The 13164-nt window shown below is 42.2% G+C and overlaps 1 protein-coding gene across 4 annotated transcripts in view; it reads right to left on the bottom strand.

Annotated features, from left to right (window-relative positions):
- The window catches only part of ACMSD (aminocarboxymuconate semialdehyde decarboxylase), a 115347-nt gene extending 102478 nt beyond the window's left edge, over positions 1–12869 (bottom strand). For 3 of the 4 annotated variants that reach the window (XM_029605366.1, XM_029605368.1, XM_029605365.1), the window contains exons 1-2: positions 12732–12869; positions 2030–2074 (exon numbers count right to left, since the gene is read on the bottom strand). In XM_029605366.1, the coding sequence (XP_029461226.1) occupies positions 2030–2074; positions 12732–12788 (102 nt within the window). In that variant the 5' untranslated portion in view covers positions 12789–12869. The remainder of the gene's footprint in view (positions 1–2029; positions 2075–12731) is intronic. The other variant, XM_029605367.1, reaches the window with a different exon arrangement.
- Between the last annotated feature and the right edge of the window lie 295 nt (positions 12870–13164).

The raw sequence follows: 13164 nt of genomic DNA, 5'->3' as shown, positions 1-13164 counted from the left end.
ATAACAATCACTATACACTTCCCCAGTGCACATGGGATTTCTAGCCATAAAGATTATAACTTGCATTTAGTCTTCTGCAGGATCTTTATCCTGTTGGACTCTATGCCATCCTTAACATAAAGCGCCACCCTCCACCAATTTGATCCACACTATCACTGGGGATCTTCCTTCCACCGGGTCTTTGAGATGCCAAGCTTATCAACCTCTTCATTTAATGCTATACATTCTAACTCTCCCTTCTTACTTCTTAGATTTCTGGCATTGGCATACAGACATTTCACAGTATGTTTTTTTGTTTATATTAACAACCTGCTTATCAGTTGACAGGGATAATTTGGAATCTTTTAACTCAGGTGGTACTTTACTTTTAGGCACATGGACTACTTTTACTTTTATTGGAACCTCTCTGTTGAGATGCCCTAATTCTTTGTTTTCATTAGAATCCTTTGAAGATACCTCTCTCCGAACCATGTGCTGCTGAGCGATTGTTGGCTTTCCCCTTTGTTATAGTTTAAAAGCTGCTCTATCTCCTTTTTAAAGTTTAGAGCCAGCTGCCCGGTTCCACTCTGGATAAGGTGGAGCCTGTCCCTTAGGAAAAGACTCCCCCTTCCCCAGCTCCTTACAAAACTGAATCCCTCTGCCTTGCACCACCGTCTTATCCACGCATTGAGACTCCGGAGCTCTGCCTGTCTCTGGGACCTGCGCATAGAACAGGGATCACTTCAGAAAATGCTACCCTGGAGGTTCTGAATTTCAGCTTTCTACCTAAGAGCCTAAATTTGGCTTCCAGAACCTCCATCCCACTCTGTGTGATACTATAATATAAAAGGAAGAAATCCTATTAGTGCTCTAGATATTTGAGTCCTTATTCAATAAGAGGTCCATATTCAGCAATAAAGCGAGCAAAAGGTTACCCAGGCATTAGCTAACTTTAGCCAGTAACTTTAGATCAGGACTTACCCAGGTAAATTTTGGACAATGATTTCCCAGACCAAGACTTTACCTGGCTAAATGTTTTCAGATCACGCTGAATATCATAGCTACCTAGATAAATGTAAACCACGCTCCCAAAAATCCTCCATGCTCTCTTTTTATCTGGCTACCTTTTATCTAGGTAAAATGTGACCTGGGTAAATTTTGCTGGTTGGTGGGGTGGGAAATTAAAATCTTTTCAGTATTGGCCTCTAAATCTTTTTCCCTAGGCACAGTAGGGTAAAAGGTCCTCCTTGAATAAAACCCAGTATTTCATGAAACGCTACGATCTGAAATGAAATATTAATATTTGTAACGCCAAGCAAAAGTAAAAATAAGAAAAACATTCTCTGGAAATCACAGGTCTTTAGATTTTAAATAACAATAAGAAGAGCAAATTCTAACCAAGATCTGACTTTCCTATTTTTCCAAGTTTTCTCATTTATATCTTACACAAGGGATGCATGCTGTTTCCATGGAAACCATTTCCTGTGTTCCAACAAACTACAAAACTGAGCAATGTAGGCTGTATTTTCTATTTTAAGATTTATCATAAATGCAGTATATTTCCTTGCTACATGATTGACAACTTATTAAATATTAGATACTGTATTATAAGTGTGCATCATGTTTGTTAATCATATCTAGAAACCAAGATGCAGCATATGAAAAGGTAGGCTAATCTATTAATGGGCACAGTAGATTATATTTGTTATCTAAATGCAATTTGTTTTTTGTCTGTATAAAAATGTTTTCAGTGTTAGACTAGGGTGTGCAATAATGAGTGCTAAGGTAATAAGTTTGAGTAGAGTGAAGAAATCATAGACTAATCATGACCATCTGGATGGCTTAATGTTATAATCCTGTAACAGAATTAGAAAGCTCTACAGTGAAAGACCAGTACTTGATAAGTCCAATAACTTTCTATTACACACAGTGATGTTTCTTAACAGAAATAATTATGAACCATTGATCATCAATCTTATGATCAGTATCTTTCTTAAAAGACAGACAGTTGACAAGTGGCAAATGCCTTAGAGAATCAGAAGTTGCATACCTTACAATGGTGGTGCAGCTGGACCCATCCCCCATAGCCATATCTCTGTGGCAGAAAAAAAAATCATATTTATGTTCAAAGCTTGCTAGCTGAAGGAAATGCTTCTTAAAGAATCTGTTAACTTTCTAACTTTCTGAGTAATTTCCATAGACATTGTGAAAAATAGTTTGAAGTTATTTTTAAATAAAATATCTAAATATTTCAAGAACTTTGAAGTTCTAATCTTGCTATGTATCAAAATTGGAAGACATATTATGGATCAGCACACAAAGAGGAAAACCCTAACAGCCAAGGAAGTGAACAGACTACAGGAACATCTGAACCTACCCCAGAACCCATGAGAACAGTTTTTGACAGTAGAGAAGTCTGTTTATATTGTGGACAAACAGGCCATTTATGGGCATGATGCCCTATTATACCCAGAAGACAGATTAATCTATTTTATTTATTTGCATTTGCTAACTATCAAAGTCCTGTTGCGGAGCGCTCGGAGAGCGATCCCACTTCCTGAGAGAGGCGTGTCCTTGGGCCGCGGCTCGACCCCAGAGGATTCCGAAGAGGGCCGCGGGAGGCGTGGCATGCCCGAGCATGGGTAGGACGGAAGCAAGACTGGAGTGACGACCAGGCGACAGGCCCTCCTCCGGACCTGCACGCTTCGGAAGACCCAACAACGCAATGTTGGTCTTGTGAACAGTCCTCCGACCGTTCCCAGCCCTTTCGGACCTGCCGCAGGGTACGGCACGAAGCGGCAGGCCGGACAGAGGCCAGGACAGTGAAGACTGGAACATAGATTCTGACGAGACTCAGGAACAGGGTACTGGGAGTGCAGACGTAGACTCAGGCACAGGTACTGGACGTGCTGATGAAGACTCATAGACAAAATACTGGGTGTGCTGACGTAGACTCAGGAGCAAGGTACTAAAGGTGTAGAGGTAGATTCAAAGGCGAGGTACTGAAGATGCTGAGGTAGGTTCAGAAGCAAGGTACTGAAGGTGCAGGTGTAGACTCAGGAACAAGGACTGAAGGAAGACATGAGCACAGTCCCTCAGGGTACCCTGCTCAGACCACTCCTGGGACTGAGACACGGGCCACCCTGTCCCACGCATCCCCAACACTGCCTTGGAGGGCAGGTCACGGACCACGCTGAGAATGGGAAAATGCAGGAGAGAACCAGGCGAAGCGAACTCCGATGCTGGGATACTGACATCCGAAGCCCTGACGGCTGGCAGGAAGGGAAGCTCCAAAGCACAGGGACGAATCCCACCTGTTGGCCACTCCTGGGCCCAACAGGCCAGAAGGCTCAGGAGCCAGACAAAGACGAAGGACAGAACATATGGGACTGGATCAGGAACTGGATCTGGCACCGACATCTAGGTAACAGGGAAGAAGCTGGTTTGCTGCACACCGGCAGCCAAAGCAGGATTTGCTGCACACCGGCAGCCAAGGCAGGAGACAGGGTCAGGAATAAGGACTTCTCAGAGACTTAGAAACGAGGTAGATGGCTTGCGTCACAGATGGCCCTAATCAGCCCGCCCCGAGGGCTGTCACAGACCACGGCGTGGCTTGCCGCGAGTTACCAGGACATTGGAGGACACAGGATCAAGGTGCTGGCTTTCAAGAGGTTCAAGGGCAAGGTACTTAGCTTTCAGGCGAGTTTCAGGATCAAGGTACAAGGCTTGTAATATCTGGACTGGATCATGGATACCGGATAGGAATCGGACCTCAAGGCAGGAACAGGAACAAGCGAACATCAGGACCGGAACAACTGAAGACATCAGGACTGGAACAACTGGTAACATCAGGACTGGAACAACTGGAAACATCAGGACTGGAACAGCTGGAAACATCAGGACTGGAACAACTGGACAAGAAGCTCTGACGGAAAACAAAGAACACTTAGACCTTGCAGAAGGCTGGAACTCAAGGCAGCTCCTGGAACGAGGGCCTCAGGAGTGACCAACTCCTTGCGAAGGCAAAGACAGACTGGACGCTGAATCCCTTTGTAGAGCTGAGTGGACAACGCCCAGGGAGGAGCCAGCAGGGGCCACACCTGGCTGGCCCTTGAAGAACAGATGAGAGGCGCGCGCTCGCGCCCTAGGAAACTGGAGAGCTGGTGCTGGAAGCTGGTGGCGTTCCCAGCCACGTGGAGGAGCCATGGAGAAGCAGACGAACATCGGGGCAGCCCTGCCCTGAAGCTGGAGAGATGGCAGGCTGCTGGAACGGCTCCCGGCCATTACGACTGAAGCAGGGGAACAGAAAAGGTAAGGCTGGCTGCAGGAAGCTGCAGGCTCCGGCAGGGACGCCTTCCCTGCCGGCTGAGGACCCCGGGATCGTTGGCAACACGCTGGGGGACTCAGGAGCAGCAGCGGGGGTCCTGACCGCGAGGGAGAGCTTGCGGGGGATCGGCCCCGCTGCCTGAAGCAGAAGGCAGCCGGGGAGGAGCCCGGATACCACCGAGGGAACGCCGTGGCGGCGTCAGCGGCCCGGCTGGCCGCGTGGAGGTGAGGGCCTGCCCGCGCTCCTCGCGGGCAGGATCGTAACAAGTCCTCTAGTTGGGATATAGCAATAAAATAAACAATGATAGCACAAAACAATAACAAAATAATATATAAAATATAAATATAAATATATAATATAAATATAAAATATAAAAAGTTTGAAAACATGGCTATTTAAGCAAGCATACAACAAAGAGAATTGAGAGGAGAACCCAGGGAAATGTTGGTTGCGGTCAGTCAAACCCCTCCCACACACACACACACACACACACCTTTCTCACTTCTGTATATTCTAAATTCTCTCTTTTATTTTGAAACAACAAAGAACCAGAGTTAAGTAGTACTTTTATCTTATAGCTGAGACAGAGAAAACTGGACATGACTTATATTGCCCACCAAATAATATTTATTATGATACTATGTTACAGTAATTTGATGGCACCTGTTTAATTGTTAGAATTCTAGACACTTTATACAACATATAGTTATGTGCCTTATTGTGAACCGTTGTGATGGCACCCGCTTAACGACGGTATAGAAAAGTTTTTAAATAAATAAATAAATAATCATAACAATACTATAAGCAACAATAAAATCCATAATAAATTATAGCACAGATACCTAAACCATCATATAAACATCCATAAAATACTAAAAGAATACATAATATATATCATAGCACAAGTACACTAAGATTCATATATTGCAGTATTAAATATCCATAATCAATAAGATAAATAAACCATCTATAAATCAGACCCTGAAAATACAAGCCATCACATTAAAGGCAAAGGATAAGAATCTCTTCGCTTATTTCATTCTCCGTTCCCTGTAAACTGATGTGACATCTTTGATTTAATGTCGGTATATAAAAATGAATACATAAATAAATCAGAATAAATATGCTTTGGAAACCAATAAAACAATGATCACTTGAAATCTTGGATGAAATGCAATGTCATAAACAGCTTTCTGAATGCTAAGCAATCTGTGGAAACTTGAGCTTCAGATGGGAGCCAGTTCTACAGCTTGGGGTGTATGCAAGTAAAAGATAATCCCATGTGTTGCTAATCAGGCAAATTTCTCTTATGGAAGGTTTGTTGAACAAAACCTCTTGAAAAGATCTCAAGAGGCTACCTGAATTATATGAAGCAAGACAGTTGTGCAATTTAAAATATGGATTTTAAAACCATATTTAAACCATATAGCAAGCCTAAAATTCAATTGGCAGTTAATGCAAACTTCTAAGGATGGGAGTGATCTTATAACTAATCCCACACCCAAGCAGGAACATAGAGTTGTGATGTAAACTGTCTCATCCTCTCAGGAATCAACTGATCAAAGACTCTCCTACATGGTTAGCTCCTATATGATTGTCAAGGAAAGAACAAGAACTCCACTTAGTTGCAATGATTCACTCTGAGGCTTCTACTAATTTTTGCATGCCACATTTGCTAGGACCCATAAGTTCTAGTAAGGTATAAGGAGGTAACCATTTGAGGTGAGACTATTGATGGGAAATTATACCATGACCTAGAACATTTTTTTCTCAGAAAATGTTAGCTTCTTGTGCATTATTTATACCTTTAAGGTATATGAATGTCTGTCTCTTATAACCCCTGTCTCTCCTCTCCTCTAGGGTATACAGTACATATTTAGATTCCTAAAGCTCATCTCATAGGGATTTTGGAAGAGACCCTGCATTATTTTGGTAATCTTTCTCTGGACTAACTCCAGTCTGTTTATATCCTTTCAGAGGTATAGACTCCAGAACTGGACACAATATTCTAGGAGAGGTCTCACCAACCCACTATACAGAGGAATTATTACCTCTTTTTTTTCTATTGGTTATAGCTCTCCCTGTGTATCTCTTTGGCTCTGGCCACTGACTTATCTAACTATTTCACTATCTTAGATCATCATCCAAATGATATTTTTCATATAACCAGTTTCTAATTTCAGTTCAACACCTTGAGGTTCACCCCTAGGCTGTTAGGAGACTCAAAAATAAACTGAGCAGCTTGTAGGTGCAGGCAAAAACTGAAATGTAGAACCTGCAGAGCCAGACTCTGTATATAATGCAACACAGAAGAAATGGAAACAGAAATTTATTTCCTCCTACACTAAGAAGTTTGCAAAGATATAAATGATGCACATTCTTAAAGTTGACATATTCTAATCACTAAATTGAAAATAAAATGCTTTTTTCTACCCTTATCTGGGCATTTATTTTTCTAATTATGTTGATCCCATTCTTTATTTTCTACTTTCCTCTTAACTTCTTTTCCAGGGTCTTTTTTTCATTTTCTGTTTCTTTTCTCACCTCCTGTCTTTTTCACTTTCTTCTCTACATCTTTCTCTGAAACTGGCTTTTCTTTTTTATCCTTTTTTCCTAGTCTCTCTTCTCTGCATCATAGCTAGATTTTATGTCCCTTTCTTACCCTATCTCATTCTCCAGTCCTAAATCTCCCTTTTCCTCTATCCCTGCTCCCCTGCTTTCTTTCCCCTGCTCTTCCCCTGTCCTCAGTCCTTCCATTCACTCTTACTCTTTCTCCAGTCTCCTATTCCCCCCTCCTTTACCTTCTCCCTAGTCCTCTATTTCCACCCTCTGTATTCACCCACTCTCCAACTTCATCTACTTTCCTCTGCCTCGCTTCCTCTCCCCATCTCTTCAAGTCCCTTATACCATCTCTTGACCCTTTTCTTACACTTCTGAATCATATCTCACATGCCCATTCGTATCCATAGTTCATATAATACATCCCCATTCATACCTCTCATCCACTCATCAAATCCTCATTATTCACCTCATTATTCTTCTGAATTCCACTCAATCTCCAAATTTCCGCATTCTCCCCAACCTGAGTCCACACCAATCCCAAAGACCCCACTCCTGAGTCTCTTCTGTCCCTAATCCCTGATTTCCCTTTTAGTTTCTGAGTCCCTAATCTCCCACAATCTGAGCTCTCACTTTCTCCCCAATCCCCACTCAATCTCCAAGTCCCCAGTCTTTCTGCTATTTATTTTTTTTTTAAAGTATTTCTATTCAATTGATAACAAATGTGCTAAACGGAATACACTAGAAGGCATCTTTAAAAATACAAAATACATACAGCAATTGAATATAATATTAACCCAAAATAATAATTAAAAAAACACATTAAAATTAAAAAAAATAAACACTTATTAAGAAAACGCCTGAGTAAACAGGTATGACTTAAGATGCTTTCAAAATGAATTTATATCTTCAGAATCTCGCAAGATTCCAGGTAAAGCATTCCACAAGGTAGGCCCAATGATCAAAAATGATCTGCAACATGTTTCTTGCAGTTGAGCTAATTTGGAGGAAGGAACCACCAAAAGGTTCTTATCAGCAGAATGTAAATTACGACCAGGGATATAAGGTTGCAAAAGATCAGCTAAATAAGCAGGACTTTTGTGTTTCAATACCTTAAAAGAAAGTAGAAGTAACTTAAACCTTGACCTGAACTTCACAAGAAGCCAATGAAGTTCCTTGAGCCAGGGCGTAACATGATCATATCGCTGTCCCCCAAATATAAGCCGTGCAGCTGAATTTTGCAGAACCTGTACAGCTCTAAGTGAGATGCCTGGCAAACCAACAAAAAGAGAGTTGCAGTAATCTACTGAGGACAATATAAATGCCTGAACAATAGTTCAAAAATCATCTTTATTGAGTAGATATTTCAAATAACGTAGCTACCCATCCTTCACCTATTCTTATGTGCACTTTCCCATCCAATCCCCCAAGTCTCCACTCTCTCTTACATTGGGGCGGATTTTCTAAGTTTACAGAACTTAGAAAATCCAGTGGTTACAGGAGGCGGGGAGGCGAAACGGGGGGGCGGTCCTGCGCTAGCCGGCAGCGATCGCACAGCCGCGGTGCAATCGCTGCCGGCGATGCGCCGAATAACGACACCATAAAAGGTGTCGTTATTCGGTGTGAAATAGGCAGCGAAAAGGCTGCCTTACCTTTTCGCTGTCTGCGCCGTCTTCGCGGAGTCGGCCCCGGTGACGCCCCGACTCCTCCTCTTCCGGGGCCGACTCCGCCCCGATGTCCCCTTCGCAGGCTGGTAGCGCAAGCGTGCGATAGCCTTAGAAAATAAGGCCCGTGATGTCTGAATCTGCACTCTGTCACCAATCCCAATGCAATCCTTCAGTTGTCTTTATAAAGTATTTGATTTTCCTTGTTTTTATTGGCATATTGAAATGGGATTTGTGCGTATTTTATTGTACCCCACCAGGAGCGTTGGAATGGCAGACTATACATATTTTTAAATAAATAAAAATAAATACATGTTTTATCAAGTCTTCATTCTCCGCCAATCCCTGAATCCCCTCTCTCTCTCTCTCCTTTCCCTCTAGAACTTTGACCTATTCCGCTTGCTTCCTGGTTCTCTCTCTTGCCTCCCTTCTTCATAGCTTTGCCTCAGCTGCCAGAAGAGCAGCACCAGTAGCCCAGCGTAATTAACCCCCTCCTCTTGCCACCAGTGTCGCTCTCTCCCACGAGTGATTTGAAGTAGTTGAGTTGTGAACCATGTAGGAGGGAGAGGTGCTAGCTCCAGTTGTGGATTTGAAGTATTTGGCTGCTGGCACTGGTCTGTTGCTCAATGGTGCTGGGTCATGGAGTGGAAGTTGAAGGAGTTGGGGCAGGGCAGGGTCACCAGCCATTTTCTGCAACTGGGGAGGGGGGGGGACAAAGAAGAGGCAAGCCATTTTTTTTGTGGGAGTACTTACCCCTTTTTTTCCCCTCATGGCAACATGCATGATAACTGTTAGCAAACGTTTTGTAAAGCCTCTTATTATAAAAATTGGGAAAAGTTATAAATTATATAATATAGGGGAATATTTGGGGTACAGGGAGTCTCAAAACTGGAGCAATCTGAACCAAAATCAGTATTGTAACGAACCAAAGGGGTTTACATGTGCTGAAGCACCTAGGGGAGAATAAAGCCAGATGCACCAGGAAGTACAAAGCTGCTAGGAGTTGACTTGGGGGTAATAAAACCTGGTGGACCAGGAAACAAAGACTGCTGGGGAATGTAGTTTGTAGATTTATTTTTTTGCAGTGGAATCAATTAGGGTGAGAACACCAGTGACAGAGAGCTGTGTGAATAATCAGGAGTCACAGCTGAGATGAATTACAAAGTGGTCAGCTTGTTGGGGGGGAGGGGGAGGAGGAGACTATAAGAGAGAAAGTTCTACCTATAAACAGAGAGAGAGGAGGAGACCTACAGAACCAGAGGAAATGGACTTGCCAAGATGTAAGAATAGAAGTGTCCAGGCTGTTGATTTTGGGACATGGACTCTGTAAAATATATTGTAAGGAGTAGGTTCCTGGGAGTCCTGGGGACTTGGACTGGCCTACAGTTATTTATGCAAATCCTTACAGGCAGAAATCCTGGTGTCTCAAAAGGAAGTGAAAGTTCCAAGTGAAAAGTAATTGCTGGCACGTGGAATAAAGTGATTTTTTTTCTGCAGACACTCAGAGGCAAATAGCTGCCTCTGAGAGTCTGTTCCAGAGAACTGTCAGCAGGTTGCATAAGGCCCAAGTTGTGGTGGAATACTGTTACAGTATTCCACCACAACTTTCAGGGGACAACCAACCTACCGATTTTCAGACATTATCAGTACAGTGGTTGTACCTCTGCAGTATGTGTATGGATGAACTGACAGATAGATGGACCAGCTGTTGACAACAGATGCTTTCCACTGAAAAACATGCTTAATAAAATGGCCTATGCAATAAAACTCCTGCTAAAAACTGTTTAGCTTGTGAGCCAGTTAAAATTGAATGTGCACAGTAAAACAGAACTTAATGATCTAGGCAACAAGATTTACCTACCTTTAATTTCTTTTCCCACTACAATGGCCATGTAGCACAGTTTGAAAAATCGTTGACTTGCCGGAGGACAGAGCAGTCTGGTCTCCGGCTATTCTTCTACAGAGTTGTATAGAAGCAAATTAACAAACAAATGCCCGCTTACCTCAGCAGTGCTGGAAACAGAAATGCAGTAGTTTACAAATAAGTAGTTTTTGCAAAGCTCCTGCTTCCTTCTAGCGGGTGGGACCCGTTATCCTCTCTGGGGCCTGCCTTCCTATCCCTCTTCCCAGGGAACACTCTGCAACTAGGATTCCCTAGTGGGCTCTCTTAAGGTACACCAGGCTAAATGCCTGGCCTTGAACTTTTAAGGAGGGTCTAACAGACACTCCTTCACAGGCCATAGTCCTAGCATGCACAGTAACCCCAAAAAACTATGCACACATGCTAGCTCCATCTACAGATCCCTCACGCTAGCCAGCTCTTTCACTGAGTGACCACTAGCAAGGAGGATTTCATCTACCCTCACTTCCTTCCCACACACGTACGCAGAATGAAGTGGCAGGGGTTCCCTAATGGACTCCGCTTCTCCTGCCCGCCCCCCCCCTCCCCCAGTCCAGAAGTGAAGGAGCCACATGCCCTGACCAACCTCACGCCCCTTCCTTCCTTCTGGCATGTCCCACCTCTATCTGCTAGGGATGTGCAGGAAAAAACCTTTCATTTATTTATTTATTTATTTTACATCTTTTCTATACCATCATTAAGGTGGATACCGTCACAACGGTTTACTGTAAGGCACAAAAAGTAATTTTATTAAAATCTAAGTTTACAAAGTTTCTTTTTGTGTCATTATAGCATTTTGTATAGGTTTCTTGGCATTTATATTGTTTCATTCTTCCATTTATACACATGCTATAATTTGACGAGTGTACCTTCCTGACAGAGCATGTACTTTACTTAATTTAGCATGGAGCTCGTTGAAACCCTTTAGTATGTGCTAAAATGACAAATGATATTTCATTCATTCATTTTGTGTTGTTTTGGATTAATAGCAGCACAAAGCAATCTCACAAATATTACAAATATGGCTGATATTTATTTCCGTGTTGTTTTAAATGACAGCACAGCCCTATTGCCTAACCAATCAGACGAGAGGGGGCTGAAGAAGAGCAGGTCAAGGTAGCTCAACCTTCTCCTGCCGCACACTGCCGAAGTTCAAAGTGGCACTGACTTATTTCCTGTGCTAACTCGCCCTGCCCTGTCATCCATTAAAATCTTACTTCACATGCAATAAACACGTGAAGCATCAAAGGCAAGGAACGAGCTCTTTGAATGTTCTTGGCTTCTGTTATAATCCAATTAATTCTTCTTTGGCTGAAAGGTACTGTATATCGATCCAGCACTTCAATTTCCATGATTCAGCACTGGGCTAAAGGTCACCCTTTTCTGTCTATTAATATTTAAACAGCAGATACAAGCTCACAAGACACATAGTATACAGCAGCTCTTCATCGAACCAATGCCCTGATCTAAATGAAAGAGCCATTCCCTTGTCCGTGTAGTGTGCTAATTATGAAATGCAAGAGATAAGAAAAGCAAGAAAAATGTTTACAAGCTATTAATATTTTACAAGGACATAGGCTAATCTGGAACAACTCTTACTGTATACAGTATTATTGCCCACGGTGACTGTGCAAGCTTCAAGGGAATTGAAATGAAACAAAGAAAGCAACGTGCTGTAGTACCTGGGCATGGGAATTGTATATTCACCGACTGAAATGTTCTGTGCGAGAAGGCTCCACATTTTGATTTGTCTGATTGGTCAGGATGTGGTGTCAAGCTTGGCTTTATTCAAAATGTGAATGTAACAGTAATGTCCTGGCTTACGTGTGTTATCTATTGAGTGTTTCTCATAGTGTTCGGATGATTCCAAACTGAAACATGTATAGTTTGAAAAGAAATGGGTTTCTTTTTCTGCAAAGCTTGATTAAAATAGTGTGGCTGGTGTGTTAATCAGCTTAGATGTATTGACCTTTATTTCTGTTTGCAAAACTCAAAATGATCCATTTTGCTTGTTGATCTTGAAATACCATTATGTTTTATTGCAAATCCACATTAAATAATCACAAACATTTCTTTTAAAGAAAGGAATTGTTAGAGATCAAGACTTGTGTGGCTTCTAAGCTTTACAATTACTTTCTGGAATTTTGTGAAAGCCAAGAACATTGCAATTGCCTGCCTATAACAAAAACTGAGCAAGACTTCAAAAACATAGTATTTATATGGCAAGGTTCAAGCATTTGATTCCACTATCAGTGCCTCATCTGTACAGTGTGTGCACATCATACAAATGAACTTCGATTACCTTTTTTAGGTCAGGCCAATCCTTGGGCAAAATGTGACTATGAATATCGATTTTCATTTCCAAACGATCACAGTGTTCCACTAATGAGATGCCCCTTCAAACTGTTTTACAAATGAAATTGTCTGCTGAACGATGCTTGATGTTAGCTCCTTTAGCCATCCGCCCAGATCTCCTCCCACTGTACCCAACCAATCAAAGAGTGGGTTGAATAGTAAACACTACGATTTACCTCTGCCCAAGTTCAAAGTGCAATACAGTCTTCAGTTCACTCCAGCAACATCTGAGTCAGGTAGATGTAAATTAATGTAAACAAACATAGACTAATACAGTACCTGGAAAGCAAAGGCTGCCACTTTAATATAGTTTAAAATGAAGGATGGGGGTTTTATCATTTTAAAATTCTACAGTGTATGATTTGAAAAAAAAAATTTTT

Source organism: Rhinatrema bivittatum, chromosome 6 (assembly GCF_901001135.1).
Source record: "Rhinatrema bivittatum chromosome 6, aRhiBiv1.1, whole genome shotgun sequence".
Classification (NCBI taxonomy): Eukaryota; Metazoa; Chordata; class Amphibia; order Gymnophiona; family Rhinatrematidae; genus Rhinatrema; species Rhinatrema bivittatum.
Note: the sequence above shows the minus strand (reverse complement) of the source record. Positions and strands in the feature narration are given on the sequence as shown.